The 17,821-nt window shown below is 42.0% G+C and overlaps 1 protein-coding gene across 1 annotated transcript in view; it reads left to right on the top strand.

The window, feature by feature from the left end:
- Positions 1-17,821, top strand: part of khdrbs3 (KH domain containing, RNA binding, signal transduction associated 3) — a 376,174-nt gene that overhangs the window by 198,143 nt on the left and 160,210 nt on the right. The window contains exon 3 of the mRNA XM_037693716.1: positions 5,302-5,418. Within this exon, the coding sequence (XP_037549644.1) occupies positions 5,302-5,418 (117 nt within the window). The remainder of the gene's footprint in view (positions 1-5,301; positions 5,419-17,821) is intronic.

The raw sequence follows: 17,821 nt of genomic DNA, 5'->3' as shown, positions 1-17,821 counted from the left end.
GTATGAGAAGCTACACGAAGCTACATGCTAACAACGGCCAGCTAGCTTCTCTCGAATAAAACAGACTTTCACCATTTATGCAGTTTTCAACTCAAAAAAACGTAACAGTAAATATCGCGTTTTACTTACTTCCACAGATAAATTTTAGCTTGAGGAGATGGCGCCCTGCCTGGCTCCGACGCTGCGGTGGAGAGGACCCGGGTAGACCGGCGGAGCTCCATCTAGCTCACTCTGAATTTTGTCGTCGGTCAGCAAGCACAAAAAAAACGCCAGCACTTCAGCATTAGGCCACAGTGTTGTCATTATTGTTTTTAAATCTTTAAAATAGGTCCAGCCGCTACTCCGGTCTGAGAAATTGCAAATGGCGGATCTGTGTTTTGAAAAGTTTCTGAAAGATCCAGTGACTCCTCCCCCTGACCAATCAGTGACCGACAGTGCGCTGAACAAGAACCAGACCTGGGACCCCAGAGAAGTAGGTCCCAAAAATCATGCGGGTTCCACCGCTGAAGGCACTGTGGAGACACTACGCAATCGGCCCAAACTAGTTACATAGGAGCACCAAAAGGCCCTGTGGATAAGGGGCTTATATGGCTCCAGTTTCAGTTACTGTTGGATTTTGGGAAATTTGGGAGTCTGAGTCATTCCATCTTCTGAAGCCTTTGGTTGACCAGTGGTCTGAACAGAGGTTTGTCACTTCCTCCAGTGAGTGATTCATATAAGAGACTGGTATGTGTGGGAGGGACACTATTGAGCACAGATGTTTAATGTGGATAATTTCCTCGCTCCTCATCATGTGAACCTCTACAAAGGTCCTGGAGCAGTAAAGATGGCAGTAAATGTAAATTTCAAAGTTCTGGGCACAACATTTCAACTTGTGTTGTCATCCTGTCTAAACAAGATTAATACTGAGCAGAATGTATTTGCTTGTATCATAAAGTGTTGCAGGCTTGAAAAATGGATCCTTTGCTAAATTTCCAAGAAATTATACTTTGGTGCTGCTCAGAAGATGAAGATTAATAAAACGTTGACTGTTAGATCAATATTAAAGGCTTGTTGTTCATAAATACAACTCAGTCTGAAATTATTGTGAGGAAGTTTGTCTCAGGTTTAAGTGCCTTAATCAAAAACAAAAACAAAACAAACAAACAAAAAAAACAACCAAAGGAGATCTCCATTCAGTTTCAGTTTCATCGTGTTTTATTGTAGTAACTTAATGAAATGATCTTTGTTCTGCTGTAAGGGTGTTTCCTGACATGTCTTTGTTGTTGTTGTTCCAACACTCAGACAACAAATGCTGAGAATGTTGCAGATCAACATGCTCCATAATCTTGACATGCTTTTCTCTTAAGCCCGTCACAATAACAAATTTTGTCTCAGAAATTATTGAGATAAACGATAATATTGTTTGAAATTTGACATTAGTAATTTATTGTCAAATTTAAGAAGAAAAATAGGTTAATTTCTGTGTAGTGCTTTTTTTGACCACTGGATGGCAGTATAAGACTGTTTTAACTGAATGATTCATGATAATGAGGGAGCGAGCAGCTGTCTCTTTAAGAAAAATGGGAGGGCGGCCCCTTGTGATGGGCTGTCTCTCGTAGTTGTTTTTCGGTTTTCAAAATGGTGGATGCTTGGAATGTTTTGAGCTCTTTAGTATTTATCACAAAAACCTTTTAATAAAAATCAGTAAACAAGTTCTTAGCGTCTTTTTGCAGAGAAAAACAACTTTTTACACGAAGGCACAGCTTTCAACCGTGAATGTTGCAGCTTCAACAAGACGGATGTTTTTCCTGAGGTTGGCCAGTTAGCTTAGCTCGTAGCATAGCTTCACAGCTTAGCTGCTTTGAGCGATCCAAAAATGTGATTTTGGATTGTTAAACTAGATTTTAAAGAGAATAGAGAAAGGGAGAGGTCAGTAAAGAGCACCGGAGTTGAACCTTTAGTCATCTAGTGTCCAGTAGAAAGAGAGAGACATGAAGAAACGATAAAGCCGATAAATGAAAATGAGGTTGATAATTTTCATTCATCATGCGATTAATTGATTTATTGTTTATCGCAACAGGCCAATTTTCTCTATGTATTTTTATTCACAGGTTATATATACAGTAGTCTCTTGCTACTTCGAGGTTCAGTTTTTGCGGACTCGCTCTATCGCGGTTTTTCAAAATAAAGAATGGACATGACACACAATTAGCTGAATGATGGATGAGCTGCACGATCAGCATGGAATTTTTATTAAAAATAAATTATTTTAAATTAGTTATCACCTGCTGCACCTGTGTGCAGCCCAGCACTGCAGAAGAAATGTCCTCCTGCAGCTGATCAGCTGATCTCTGCTCTGCACCAGAGAAGTGGGCGTGGCCAAGAGTGGCAGGTGGCAGGGTGCAGCAATGGCAGAGAGCTGAAATCATGACATTCTGTGCTCTCTTAGAGCATTTAGAGTTTAGAAACATTGTTTAGAATATTGACTGTGGGAAGGGTTTAAAATGCCTTATATACAATAGTCCCTCGTGTATCGCGGGGGATCCGTACCCTGAGCCCCACGATAAGTGAAAAAACACAAAGTAGGAATAGTAGTACGAGTAGCAAGTACTAGTTTATTTTACACATATATATTAATGCTGTGTGCTCTATCTATGAAAACTTTGAGATCAACCGGTAGATTGTGATTGACATATTGGGGACCCCTGATTTAGACCATAGGCCGCCATCTGTGGCAGAACTTGAAAGCTGGAAAAAAAAAAAAGAACTTGAAAGCTGCTGTTCACAGATGCTCTCAATCCAGTCTGACTGAGCTTCAGCTGCTTTACAAAGAAGAATGAGCCAGGGGGGTGAATACAGGGGCACAAAATAGCTTTTATATTAATAAAAATGTTTGTGTCATTTTAGTTCCTCTTCACAATATTTTTTTCTTTGTGTTGGTCTATAAGCTAAAATCCCATAAAATACTTTGACGTTTGCGGTTCTGAGTTACAAGATGTGGAAAAGTTCAAATGGGGTATGGAGACTTTTCCAGGTCTCTGTAAATGAGACAGCTCAGAAACACACCTGCATTCATCAACACACAGAACAAGACAACAGCAGATAATAATTATGATTAGGGCTGGGCCATATCGTATCATTCACGATAATACCTGTAAATAAATAAAAAAAAACTTGCCTTAGAAAATAAATTATATCATTATATACTAATTTCGTGGTGTAAATATGTCAGTGTTTCCCCTACCATTATACAAGCAGGGCGCCCCGCCCTGTTAAAAGAACTGAGCGTGCCACCTACCGAATCGAACTGCCTCCCCACCACCACCTGTCGGTACTGGTGTAACGCTAAGCTAGCCGCACGCAATACTAGCTAGCTAAAAAGCTAAAGGCATTGCTCATGCTGCCTCGTCCCTTACACTGAAACACCCCATCACCACTCCCCCTGCGCTTGAAAACTGCCGGTACAAACAGCGTGCAGCTCAGCTGTGTCTCTTGACCCACGGTTCCACAGTCTATGGACCAAGAAAAGAGGCAGGTGATCAAAGACAGAGCAGTCAGAGAAATAGAATCATTCCTGCGAAGAGTAGAGGAAGCTGAAACACCAGCACAAATTTCAGGGTCAGCTGAAGATACCCCAGGTCCAAGTGATGCAAAGTTGTCAAAGAAGAGTCTCTGCAGCTTTTTCAGGAGGGCTGCAGACCAGGAACAGGACCATCTCCAAGAGAGAGAATTCAGGCATAATTAAACAACTATGGTACCTAGACTGTCCTCCAGCAGATAGTGAGAGTGATCCTCTTAACTGGTGGAAAGTGCACAAGGTTATCTTTCCTCAGGTTAGCTGTTTCGCAAAAAACGACCTGTGCATCCAGCCACTAGTGCAGCCTCTGAAAGGTTGTTGAGCACAAGAGGGAACATTGTTACGTGTAACAGGTCTGCACTGAAGCATGTTTCATTGAACAGGCTTGTGTTCAAATAATCTGACACTTGATCAATGATAACCAGCTAGATGGTTATGTTCTGATCAGGAATCCTTTCAGGCAGCATTTCATTTGTTTTCAGCATTTGTCACAAGTTTTGGAAGTTATAGCTCATTATTCAAAGGTAACATGGTTTTTGTTGTAGGTTACATTTATTATGCTCAACAGATCTTATTCTTTCATTTCATTTAGTTTATTTGGGAATTGCACCTGCACTTTAGTTTTTGTGATGGATTTTGTTGAGCTATATGTTGTTCAGATTTTTCTATCTAAATAGCAGAAGGATCATTTTTATTTTTATACTTTAAGACTGAATACTTTACTAAATAAAGTAATTTCAGTAAAATTAATCCCTTTTTTTATATAATACTGCAAAGCAACATGTTAAGTTACTTTTGTCAAATGAATACCTAAGATTTCTGTTTTTTTTTTGTTTGTTTGTTTGTTATATCACAAAATTTATCGTTATCATCAGAATGCTCTGAAATATCACAATGTTATGTTTGAGCAATATCGCCCACCCCTAAAGCCCCCAGTATACTGCCATGTACGCTGTTCACACGTATGTACGCGTGTACTGTACGCAGAAGGTTCAGAGTTCAGACTCCAGCGTACACCCCGAGCAGCTGCAGAGCAGCTTCACAGACAAAGGGCGTTTACCTTTGGGACAAATTGAGGTCGCCGATTGGTCATTTGCTGACATACCTATTGGATTGATTGACAGGTCTGGGGGAAAAAAAAAAAAAACAAGCGCTGGCAGCCTCAGCCACAGCGGTGTTCTGTGTTTATATGTTGTTAATAAAAAGATCTAAAAAAAACCAAAAAAAAAACCAGGGAGCGCTAGCTCTTCAACCCACACATCAGACCAGCCCACCAGGAAATCTCCAGACCCTCCTGCAGCCATGCTGGACCTGAGTTTAATACGCTTTTGACAAATTCCTCCATTTCTCACCATTTCAGTCATTGCATCAACGGAGGAGGAAGAGATCACTGCCTCTTGGCAAAAAACAAAACAAAAGAAAAGGCCAGATCAGAGATGAAGAAGGGGAATTTAATACATTGGTGTCGCATACAAAACAGTCCGTCGCCGGGCAGTTTATTGTGCGACACCGCGTACGCATATGCAGTCATAAAAATTTAGCTTTGCATGGACATGCCCTGGGGGGTACGCTCGTACCTCTGCGTACGTACGTGCGTACCTCTGCGTATGGACGTACGCGGGAGTATACTGGGGGCTTAATTGTGATTATTGTGAGTGAAAGCAGAGCTGAAGACATGAGAAAACTCTTTTTCATCTGAGACAGATTCTAACTGACTCATGCTCTCCTGGTTTCTGTTGCAGTTCAACTTTGTCGGCAAACTCCTCGGGCCACGTGGGAACTCGTTAAAGAGACTACAAGAAGACACCCTGACAAAGATGTCAATTCTGGGAAAAGGGTCCATGAGAGACAAAGAAAAGGTAAAAATCTGAAGGTTGATTGTTACCGTGACACTTTCACCTGAACGTTTCACTTCTCAATCTGTTTCCTGCTCTTTAACAAGCTGAAGGTGAGATGACTCTATCCTGTTAACTCCAGTTTCCTCACAAGGTCTTTTTCCTAATACAAGCAACAACAAAAAACTTTCCAGCATTGCTTTTGATGCTGAGTAAGAGCTCAGATGAAGTGTGTCATAATGAAATGGCACCATGAAAGTCTGCTGAACACAAACAGAACATTTATCTTTTCTGTCTCCATCCAGCCATAGAAGACTTTAAGCTTACCATTCTTTGAATCAACATCAGTCCTTCATGCCAGACCAACCCTAACCCATAGTCTTTAGACTAAGAACATCTTATCCTGAGAAATAAAAGCACCGTTGAAGCCATATTGGTCTAACCTTGAAAACAGCTGAATGTGCAAATTCCTGTGATTGTACAAGATGTCACAACTTGAGTAAGTTATGAATGACTCCTAGTTGCCACTGCATTAAACCTCAGATCAACATCTGTAAAACAGAGGTATACTAATTTTCTGATGGTTAGTGTAGGTTAGCTAATGTAGCCATCTTGAATGGGGTTGACAACAATGGGTAATCTGTTTTAGATGTACATTTGAAACCAGATCTTTGTAGTGAACCTGGTCTGACCCTTATCTGACCCTGATGACCTCAAATCTACCAGATGGACAGAGACTGTTATTTTCATTGATCTGAATAAGTCTGAGCCATCTGATGACTTTCTTTCTTGAATTAATCAAGCAGAAAAGACAATCCTCTATAATCATTACTGTTTTACAAATGTTTGATAATCAAATTGTGTTAGTTCCATTCAATGCTTACAGGTTGAAAAAGAACTACTCATTTTTATTTTACATAAACAGTAAGTAATGATTTTATTCCTCATTCAAAGGAGAAATCAGGTTAATATGCATTTCTTTATTTTCTGTCTGAAATGAGCCAAGTCGTAAGTATGTGAAAGTTGAAGCTTCGGTCAACTAAATGTTTACTGAAAAAGGGATGTCATGTTTTACTATTTGGAAAGATACAACAGAGTGAGGCTCCAAAAAGTCTGGTATTCTGCAATAATCTTTTCTGTATGTTGAAAACAAATTCATTCCCTGACCTCGACTTTTGATAATACCTTACGTCAAAAACCACACCTCTTTCTGGTCCATCCACGAATCAGAAAGCTCTAAAGTAAACCCGGAAGTAAACTCATTTAAAATGTGAGAACTTCTCGGTTCTGTTAGAGAGGAATGCAGAATTCAAATCATAGAATGAGAGAGTTCTGGTAGAATTGGTTAGAATTCATGGGGAATTCATGGAGAATGGTGAAGTGAATGGAAGAGAATTCGAGAATTCAGGAGAGTCAGAGACGTTTGGAATTATAACTTCTGTTTGAACAACCCACGCACGACTATCTAAGGATTTCAGCAGCTCTCAACGGAGACGCTGAAAGGTCTGGAGGATTCTCTATCGAGCTGATCTATCATCACCAGGTAACGGTCTCTTCTTCGACTAAAGTGTACCGGAGGCGAGCTGAGATCTGATGAAGCGTGCACGTTCTGGTCAACAGATATTAATTCCCTCACATAGTTCTCTGTAAGAAAATCTCCATTTCATCTTAAACTCTTCTCTCTCTCACAAAACCAGTACAGATATTTTAGAAATATCTGAAGCAAAGTCCTCGTTCACCGCCGAGTGATCGATGCTCATTTTCTGTGAAACTTGTCTGTTATTATTTTCATATTTTGCCAAATTAATGTAAATGTTTGATGTTAAACTTTGATTCTGAAAATAAATGACTCCATTCATTTTGATGGGTCAAAGGTAAATAACGTCTCTCGTTACATTTCTGTTGAATTCAATACACGACATTACACAGTCAGAAAGATGAGGAACTCGTGAAAAGTATGCATAAATATATACCACATATATTTGTCATACAACTAGTGGCACGTACCAACGTGACTCACTACATCTTTACAAATAAAATATAAACTAGAGAAATAAAATTTCCTAAGAAACTGCAGTGTGACTGCTTATTTCTGAAAAACTCGCTGAAAACAGCTGAAATTAGCTATAAAAAAAACATGCTGAAATGTAACTGAAACAGAAGAACAAACCTGTTAGTAGAAGAAACCAGAAAGAACAGATATTTGCTGAATTAGGTTTAAACAGGCAAAATGAGCACAAAAAATAGGAAATTCGATAAAAAAGCTGAAAAGTAGCTGAAAAGGCAGAAAGAAGCTTAAACTACCACAAGGATGTGGAAGAAGCTGAAATGAGCTAAAAACATGTGGAATTAGCTGAAAAAGATGCATTTAACACAAAACAGTTAAATAGTAGCTGAAATGTGTGCAGTGGAGAGCATCCTGTGCTCCAGCATCAACGTGTGGCATGGAGGCTGCACAGCTGCAAAAAGTAAAGCTTTGCAGAGAGTGGTGAAGGCTGCACAGAAGATGTTGGAGTCAGTCTCCCCACCATCACATACATCTACACCTCCAAATGCAGGAAGAGGGCCGCCTGCATCATGAAGGACCCCACTCACCCAGCACACACACTTTTTCTCCCTGCTTCCCTCAGGCAGGGGGTTGAGGAGCATTAAGTGTAATAATAATAATAATAATAATAATTTTATTTTAAAAAAGCGCCTTTCATGACACCCAAGGACACTTTACAGTAAGAACAAAGATCAACAGGAATAAAGAATATAAAATACATAAAGAATATAAAATACATACAGAATATAAAATGCGTAAAGAATATAAAATACATACAGAATATAAAATGCGTGAAGAATATAAAATACATACAGCAAAGTTAAGGATAAGCGAGTCTAAAGAGATGTGTTTTCAGAGCAGTCTTGAATAGAGAAAGAGAGGTGGTGTTTCTTAAGTCAGGGGGTAGAGCGTTCCAAAGATGAGGGGCAGAGCAGGTGAAGGCCCTGCTCCCCATGGTGGAGAGGCGGGCAGAGGGTACATGGAGGTGTAGTGAAGAGGAGGATCTGAGAGAGCGAGAGGGGATGGAGATGTGTAAGAGGTCAGATGGGTACGGAGGGGAAAGGTTGTGGAGAGCTTTAAAAGTGAGAAGAAGAATTTTGAAGACGATGCGTGATTTAACCGGGAGCCAGTGGAGCTGCTGCAGGACTGGAGTGATGTGGTTATAGGAGGAGGTTTGAGTGATGACATGGGCAGCTGAGTTCTGGACCAATTGCAGCTTCTGGAGAGATTTGTTGGGGAGGCCATAAAGAAGGGAGTTGCAGTAGTCAATCCGAGAAGTCACAAGACTGTGAACAAGGATGGCTGTAGAGCGGGGTGTGAGAGAAGGGCGGAGACGGTTAATATTTCGTAGATGGAAATAGGCAGACCAAGTGACATTGTTGATGTGTGAAGTGAAGGAGGGAGTGGTGTTGAGGATGACACCAAGACTCTTGACCTGAGGCGAGGGGGATAGCAGAGAGTTGTTAAGGGGGATGAGAAGATTTTCTGATTTTGAAAGAGAGTTTTTGGTACCGACAAGAATGATTTCTGTTTTGTTACTGTTTAGTTGTAGAAAGTTGTTAGAAAACCAGTGATTTAGCTCATTGAGACAGCTCAAGTGTAGAACTACTAGACTGAGGAACAGATTCTACCCTGAAGCTGTTCGACTCATGAATCCCCAACCAGGATAATCACTATAAAACCACTTGATTGTTGATATGTGCTGCTGACTATCCATGTTGCTGATCGTATGCTGCTGATTTATTTCATGCTGCTGTATTCATTCATACTCATCTGCTCACACAGACTCATGTTCATGCTGCTGTTGTTCAGCATATCGTTTTTGTACTACTAGTGCTTAGGATATTCTTAGTTTAGTGTATTCTTAGTTTATATCTTTGTACTTATTACTGTTTTTCTTTACAATTTATACTTTTGTTGGATGTAACTGGGAAGCGAGAGTGTTTACACCAATGTACGAGATGCACAAAAAGCCGCCCCCCGCCCCCACCTAAGACTTCCTGTCCATATTGCCATCTTTCTGGTCCCTGCTATCTCCTCGCACTGAGACGGTGCAGACCAATACAAAGGAAAGTCAAAAGTTGGGTGAAGAATGGTGACTTCATATTGAAAGACTGTTTTGCATGCACAGACTGGCATGTCTTCAGAGACGCTGCTGTAAATGAGGGGGAGCTAGACTTGGAGGAATACACATCCTCAGTCCTGGGATACTGTAGCAAATGTGCTGATGACGTCACCACCATCAGATATATTAAAAGTTACCTGAACAGGAAGTCTTGGCTGAATGCAGAGGTTTGCACCCTGCTGGAAGCCAGGGACACTGCCTTCAGGTCTGGCAACTCATAGGAGCTAAGAAGGACAAAGAAAGAGCTGATTGCTGGCATTAAGAGGACCATGGCCACATATGCACAGAGGATCCAGGTTCAATTCACCTCACAAGACCCATGAAGCATGTGGAAGTCCATTAAGTGTAGAACAGGTTATAAAGGCAGAGATGCACAATGCCCTAGAGACTCATCTCTGCCTGAAGCCCTCAGCAAGTTCTACACATGCTTTGAAAACCCAAACAGACCACCAAGCACCAGACTCACCCCACCACTGGAAGAGGAGTTTCTCAGCATGATCTCAGCTGAAGTCAGGAGTACTTTCAGGAGGATTAATTCTCACAAAGTAACTGGCCCAGACAACATCCCCAGGAAGGTGCTGAAAGACTGTGCTGATCAGCTGTGCGAGATACTGGCCGACATCTTTACAGTAATTCCTCCCTCACCCTGTCATCAGTTCCCACCTGCCTGAAGATTGCCACTATCATCCCAGTCCCAAAGAGCTTTACAGTGACTGGCCTGAATGACTATTGGCCAGTAGCCCTCACCCTTATAGTCGCTAAATGCTTCGAAAGAATGATCACGACCCACATCAAAATAACCATCAAAATCAGAGAAGACCCTCACCAGTACACATACTGTAAGAATTGATCAAAACAAGACACAATCTCATCTGTGGTCCACACTGCTCTCAACCTCCTGGAGAAGAATGACTCCTACATCTGTATGCTCTTTGTGGACTTCACGTCTGCCTTCAACACCATGATCCCCCAGATCCTGATGGACAAACTATTCACATTAGGACTAAGCCCCTCCATTTGCAACTGGGTCCTAGACTTCTTAACAAACAGACTGCAATCTGTGAGGATCCACAACTTCTCCTCCTCCACCATAACCCTCAGCACTGGCTCTCCTCATGGCTGTGTGTTGAGCCCGCTCCTCTTCACTCTGCTCATGTATGACTATGCACCTACCCATCCAGGCTGTCACATTGTAAAGTTTGCAGATGATACAGCGGTGGTTGGATGCATCACAAACAACGATGAGTTCAGCATCAGGCAGGAGGTGGAACACCTGGAGAGCTGGTGCAGGAAGAACAACCTTCACATCAATGTAAAGAAGACAAAGGAGATGGTCGTAGACTTCAGACGGAACAAACACACCTACTGTAATGCTACTTGATTGTTGATATGTGCTGCTGACTATGTTGTTGAGCTCACCCTACGGATTTTTTTCATGCTGCTGTGTTCATTCGCACTCATTTGCTCACACAGACTCATTTTCATGCTGCTGCTTTTCATCATATTGTTTCTATACTATTTGTGCTTATCATATTCTTTGTTTAACATTTTTATTAGTTCATATCTTAGATCTTATTACTGTTTTTATTTTACTTTTTACATTTTATTGTTGGATGTAAATGGAAAGCTGTGTACACAATTTTGTTCCATCACATGTACCACATGTGATGGAACAACAAATAAAGAAAAAATTAACTTTGACTTTGGTGTTCTTCTAGACTGGAATTAAACAGGGAATGCAAGTAAACCATAGTGTTTGTCATGCGAGATACTGCAGGCAATAGGAGATTAAAAAAAACAAAAAACAGAGGGAGGGGTTTTTTTTGGCTCGTATCCTTGAGAATAGAGTAAGCAATTTTATCCACAACCATGTGTAGTCGACTGAATTCACAAAAAAAACATAATTTAAAGGTAAATGGGTTGCAGAAAGTCAGACTTTATATTTCTGGACAAGCAAGCACTTTGATATACTGTTACCACACTAATTTATATAATTTTTGAAGATTTTCATCCATCCATTATCTTTACCCACTTTTTCCTTTTCTGGGTTATGGGAATTGCTGGTGCCTATATCCAGCTATCACTGTGCAAGAGGTGGGGGACAACCTGGACAGGTCTCCAGTCCATCACAGGGACACCATCCATCCATCCATCCATTATCTTTACCCGCTTAATCCATTTTGGGTCATGGGGGTCGCTGGTGCCCATGTCCAGCAATCACTGTGCGAGGGGCGGGTACACCCTGGATGGGTCGCAAGTCCATCACAGGGACACATAGAGACAAATTAGACAAACAACCATTCACTCTCTCACTCACACCTAGGGACAATTCAGAGTTGCCAATCAGCCTAACATGCATGTTTTTGGTCTGTGGGAGGAAACCGGTGAGGTGATAATGTCACATCAACTTTATAGCATTTTTTGCACATAAAAAAATAATAAAAATCTCAGTGACTTTACTTTTTCTTTACATTTTTATACCAACGTGCATGTCCTCATCACTTCTGGTTTAAACAAAAGTGAAAATTGAGGGTTAATAATTAATCTGTAGTATTATGCTAATACTCTCCAGTGTTTCATTTCTACAGTCTACAAAGACAAGCAGAGGAGGCACATAATGTTGTGTCCATGCTCAATGGCTAAGGACTCTGGATTTTGTCTTCATGAACTTAGTCAAAATAAGCTCCAAATTAGAGAGTGTGGTCCAACAGCTGTCAATAATTAACTCCATAAATATCAGTGCAATATTTTATTGCTCTGTTTGAGCTGTAAGAGATGAGTCCATTCAGAAAGAGTGTTTTTCTTCTGAATAATTGGTGCTGATTTCACTAAAGGGCGGCTGTGGCTGAGTGGTTAGAGCAGTTCGAATCCACCAGCAATCACATGCCGAAATGTCCCTGGGCAAGACACTGAACCCCTCATTGCCTCTGATGTGTGTCCCATTGGTGTATGAATGTGATCTAAAGCACTGATTAGTCTCTTGAGAATGATTTGTTCAATTAGCTTTGTAGAGATCTAGTAGAGTTCTGGATGAATGGGTAAATGAGGACACAGATCGTGTTGTAAAGTTTGAGTATCTGGATAAGATAGAAAGGTGCTATATAAATACAGTCCATTTACCATTTTACCATTTAAAATGGGAAACAATCAGTTTAACCCTGCTGCAGTTTTAAATCGGAGCCTCAGGGCTCCTTCTAACCCAAGGCTTGAACAGGGAGGACATATATTTTCTGATCTTTATTGTAAACGTTATGGAAGGCTTACCCTGCTAGTCCATTAGTAACATTTGTCTCTGATTAAAATGTGTGCATTGTTATCTTCAGTGGTGGGCACAGCTAAGTAAAACGTTAGTGTCTAACTCTAAACCGCTAACCACTAAGACGACTGTCACTCAGTCTGCGTCATACGTCTTTGCCTCCTTCCAGTTGAAACTGCGTTAACCAATCACATCTTATCACATGTACGTAGTAAGCCAATAGCATGCCTAACGGACTCTGAGACATGACCACATTGACAGGAAAAAGCTTGGGAATTTTGCTAGCTGATTTCAAGTTGGCAAAAACTTAATTTAGTGGAAGCTAATTCCGCTAATGCTTTCCAAAGTTAGCAAAAATGCTACTCTACCAAACAAAATATTAGTTTCACTAGTAGCTGTTCGCAGCTGGTTATCTTTTTCCACATAGCGTAATTTCCAGACTATTGAGCTCACGTGAATATAAGCCACACCCCCAAACTTAAAAAGTAAAAAAAATAAATGTACATATATAGGCCGCTTGTGTCTATAAGTCATTAGTGTCTACACCGGAACATGAGATATTTACACAGAAAGGGTTTTTTTTGTAACTTTTGGTTAAATACGTATCAGTAACATACATAAATACTTACATTAATTAATTAATTTTTTTTCTGAACAGTGCCTGTAACACAGCTGGTAAAAAAATAAATAAATAAATACAGTAGTCTACCAGGAAGTCACTGATCACTATCTTCATCTTCCTCCTGCACACTGCGCCCTTGAGCTTGTGTTGTCCTCTTCATCATACAGCTGCATTTCGAAACTCGTTGGTGATGGAGGTTTTTTTACCCTGCTTCACTGTCAGGATCCACTGTCAGGATCCACTGTCAGGATCCACTGGCAACTGGAGCAAAAGTTGCGGCCAGTTTTGGTAAATGATTTCTCGTCGCTGGTCATCCAAATCTCCCGCCGAGCTCAGATTTGAAATGCACCATTCACACTGATTTCAAGTGGCTGCAAATACTTTGTTGTGCCCCCAGGAAGGGGAGGAGAGAACGGAGAGAGGGGAGAGAACGGGGACCCAGTGGACCAATGAAACCACCTTACATTAGTCCACTATGACCTGTTTGGTAATTTAATTTGACAGATTTTTTTGAAAATTTATTTATACATTTATTAATACAGGTAGCCTCAATGAGTCATGAGGACCCACCCCCCAAGAGAGACATGTTTCGGGCAGCTACATGAGTGCCCGGGTGTGACGAGGCTAAATGTTTTGGCTGCATGAAGCTTGTTAGCCCATCAAAAGATAAAAAATCCATAAATTTGCTGCAGCATTGTATAAGCCGCAATGTTCAAAGCATGTGAAAAAAGTAATGGCTTATAGTCTGGAAATTATGGTGGTGTGTGTCTCACTGCTATAGGATTTATTAAACACCCTCAGAGTGCAGAATGCACCCTCCATCTCTCTTTGATTTTCTTTGTATCTTACTTCTGATTATGAAAGGTCCTTTAAACTTTTCATATCTCCCACAAAGAACAGGGTAGACCGGGCAGGGTAAACTGATGATTGTTTTGTTGCAACATGACAAGGTTTTTGCACGATGACTGTTCCAACTTTCAAAAGACAAAACAGGCCACAAAATGTCAGTTCTTCTATTCAAACTCTTATTGACAGCTCTTAAACCATCTGAAAAGGTTGCTTCCGGTAAGATGGCGCCTGTGTACATGGCCTGCAATCTACCTCTGACGATACTGTTTGGATTATTTCTGCTTTTTTCGTTTTTTGTCTGGGATATCAACTCGCTGCTTGTGTATGACCGACAACAGCTCCTCGATCTTCGATTGTCTGTTTCTGCTGTCGCTGATTCGGACCATTTTGATCGTGACTCGGGACCACCCCCCCTCTTCCACCCCTTCTGGCAGACGTGCCTGCTTGTTTACGCTGGGCCCCAAGCCTGCCTTCTAGGAGATATCGATCCAGACGCCGGGGTAAACGTGCCGGCCGGCTGGTAAAACTCAAAGCTCTGCGTGGTCAACGTTTCCACAGCCAGCTTCCTACGTGCCCGGACCAGGGAAAATATGGGTGTTGTCTACCGGCCCGGCGCTTGGACCATCCTGCAGGTGCTGTTTTTGAAAATCTGCAACCGTTGGCGCGCACCACCCCACCATGGCTGGTTCTGTGTCGAACCAGATCAGGACGTGCCTCATCAACACAAGGTCTGTTGCCAACAAGACTTTTATCCTAAATTACTTTTTTAAAGACGAGGGACTAGATTTTCTTTTTCTCACGGAATCCTGGTTGCCTTTGGGTGATTCAAGCGCCATGGTGGAACTTTTACCTCCTGACTGTCTGTGTTTTAATGCCCCACGGCCATCAGGCCGGCGGGGTGGTGGAATATTAACTGTATTTAAATCAAACTTTTCCTGTAAACAGTTGTCCACCCTCATGCCCTGCTCCAGTTTTGAGCTGAGTGCTTTTGAACTCGGACATTCCCCGCCCGTTCTGTGTGCGATTGTTTATCGCCCCCCTCGTTCCAAGGACTTTATAAGTGAATTCTCTGATTTTCTGGCTTACATCACACCAAGATATGATCACTTTATTATCGCTGGTGACTTTAATATTCACGTCTGTTGTCAGGAGAAGCCGTTAGTGAAGGACTTCCTTGATTTGTTGGACTCATTTAATTTAATTCAACATGTAAATGCTCCCACCCAACAACACGGTCACACTCTGGATCTCATTTTAACACGTGATGTCTCTGTTTGTAATTTGGTAATCGGTGACAACGTTCTCTCAGACCACATGCCTGTCTTGTTTGATATCATCCCGCCTTGTCCTACTGCTAAGTCATGTGATTCTGCACGTACTTCACGCGCCATTAACCGTTTCACTGCTGCACGTTTTACTGAAGCTTTTAGCTCTGAGAGGATCGATCAGCTCTCAGTGTCTCTCTCCACCGAGGAGCTAACCTCTCAGCTTAACTCCGTTTGCTTAAATATTCTGGACCGTGTTGCTCCCGTTAAAACCAGGAAAACAAAACTTTTATCAGAACCATGGCTTAATGACGTCACTCGAGCCGTTAGACAGCAGTGTAGGAGAGCAGAACGCAGGTGGAGGAAAGACAGGCTGCAGGTTTCTTTTCAAATCCTAAAGGAGAGTTGGCGTCATTATCAGAAGGCAGTTAAAGCCGCCAAATCGAAGTTCTTTTCTGCAATAGTTGCCTCAAACTCCCACAACCCCCGAGCCCTTTTTTCCACCCTGAACTCAGTTCTACACCTCAGTGAACCTTCACCTCTAGAAGCCTCAACTGAGCTGTGTGAAAACTTCCTCCATTTCTTTTCTGAAAAAGTTGCAAACACCCGGGCACTCATTTCTCCACCTGCTTATGATCCGTCCATCCCATCTCATTGTGTTGCTGTTCTTGACCACTTCGAGCCCATCTCTCTGTCTTCCCTGGAGCAGGTCATGTGCAACATGAAGCCATCTGGCTCCCCTTTTGACGTTGTCCCCCCTCGACTCCTCAAGGAGCTTCTTCCTGTTCTGGGCCCTCCTGTTCTTGGCATTGTGAACAGCAGCTTAGCCTCAGGTGTGGTGCCAATAACTTTTAAACATGCTGCTGTCCAACCTCTCCTGAAAAAACCTAGCCTTGACCCCTCAGTCATGTCCAACTTCCGGCCTGTCTCCAGACTCCCTTTTGTCGCTAAACTACTGGAAAAAATAGTGGAGTCCCAGCTGAAATGCTTTCTAGAGGATAATGCCATCTTAGAGCTATTCCAGTCTGGCTTTAAACCTCTCCACAGCACTGAAACTGCTCTTCTCAAGGTTTTTAACGACATTCTCCTATTCACAGACGCTGGTGATTCTGTGCTCCTTCTCTTACTGGACCTCACATCTGCCTTTGATACAATCGACCACGAGATCCTCATTGTGAGGTTAGAGCAGTGGGTGGGCATCACTGGGTCAGCCCTCGAATGGTTTAGATCTTACCTCGCTGACAGGTCCTTTTGTGTCTCCATCAAAGATTTTAGTTCAGCCTCGGCAGCGCTTAAATGGGGGGTACCGCAAGGTTCCATCCTTGGTCCTCTTTTATTTTCTTTATACCTGCTGCCACTAGGTGCTATTTTCAGGAAACATAACATACCTTTTCATTTCTACGCCGACGACTGCCAAATCTACTTCCCCCTCAGACTCAACGGTACTCGCTCTATTCAACCGTTACTGGACTGCCTGGCTGACATCAGAGATTGGATGGCTTTAAATTTCTTGAGTTTCAACGAGAAGAAATCTGAAGTTATGCTGTTTCCTCCCAATGACACAATCACCAACCACTGTATCGACCTATCCGTTCTGTCACCGTTAGTGAAACAAAGAGTCACTAATCTAGGAGTGATACTTGACCCTTCTCTGAAACTCAACAATCATGTAAATATGATTGTTAAATCCTGCTTTTTCCAGCTGAGGCGACTGTCTAAGCTGAAGCCCATATTGTCCAAAAATAACCTGGAGACAGTAATTCATGCATTCATTACATCCAGGCTCGACTATTGCAACTCACTCCTTTTTGGTATCAGTCAGACCTCCATAGCTAGACTCCAACTGGTCCAAAATGCAGCAGCCCGGTTTTTGACCAGCACAAGCAAAAGAGAGCACATTACTCCTGTTTTGGCCTCCCTACACTGGCTTCCGGTTCACCTTCGAATCAAATTCAAAATACTCTTGTATGTCTTTAAATCACTAAACAGCTCTGCCCCCTCCTATCTTACTGATCTGCTCCAGCCGTATGTCCCACCACGTTCTCTCAGATCAGCAGACCAGTTGCTCCTAACAGTCCCAGGAACCCGTCTCAAGCGTAGAGGTGACAGGGCCTTCTCTGTAGCAGGCCCAAGACTTTGGAATGAGTTACCTCTGCTCGTTAGACAGGCCCCCTCCCTCACAGTTTTTAAATCTCGCTTAAAAACACACTTTTATTCCCTGGCTTTCAGCACTGTGTGATCTGTGCTGAGTCTGTGTGCATCA

This window comes from Nematolebias whitei, chromosome 19, assembly GCF_014905685.2.
Source record: "Nematolebias whitei isolate Nwh7 chromosome 19, NemWhi1, whole genome shotgun sequence".
In the NCBI taxonomy this organism is placed as follows: Eukaryota; Metazoa; Chordata; class Actinopteri; order Cyprinodontiformes; family Rivulidae; genus Nematolebias; species Nematolebias whitei.
The sequence above is the reverse complement of the archived record's forward strand: the minus strand, read 5'-3'. Positions and strand labels throughout refer to the sequence as shown.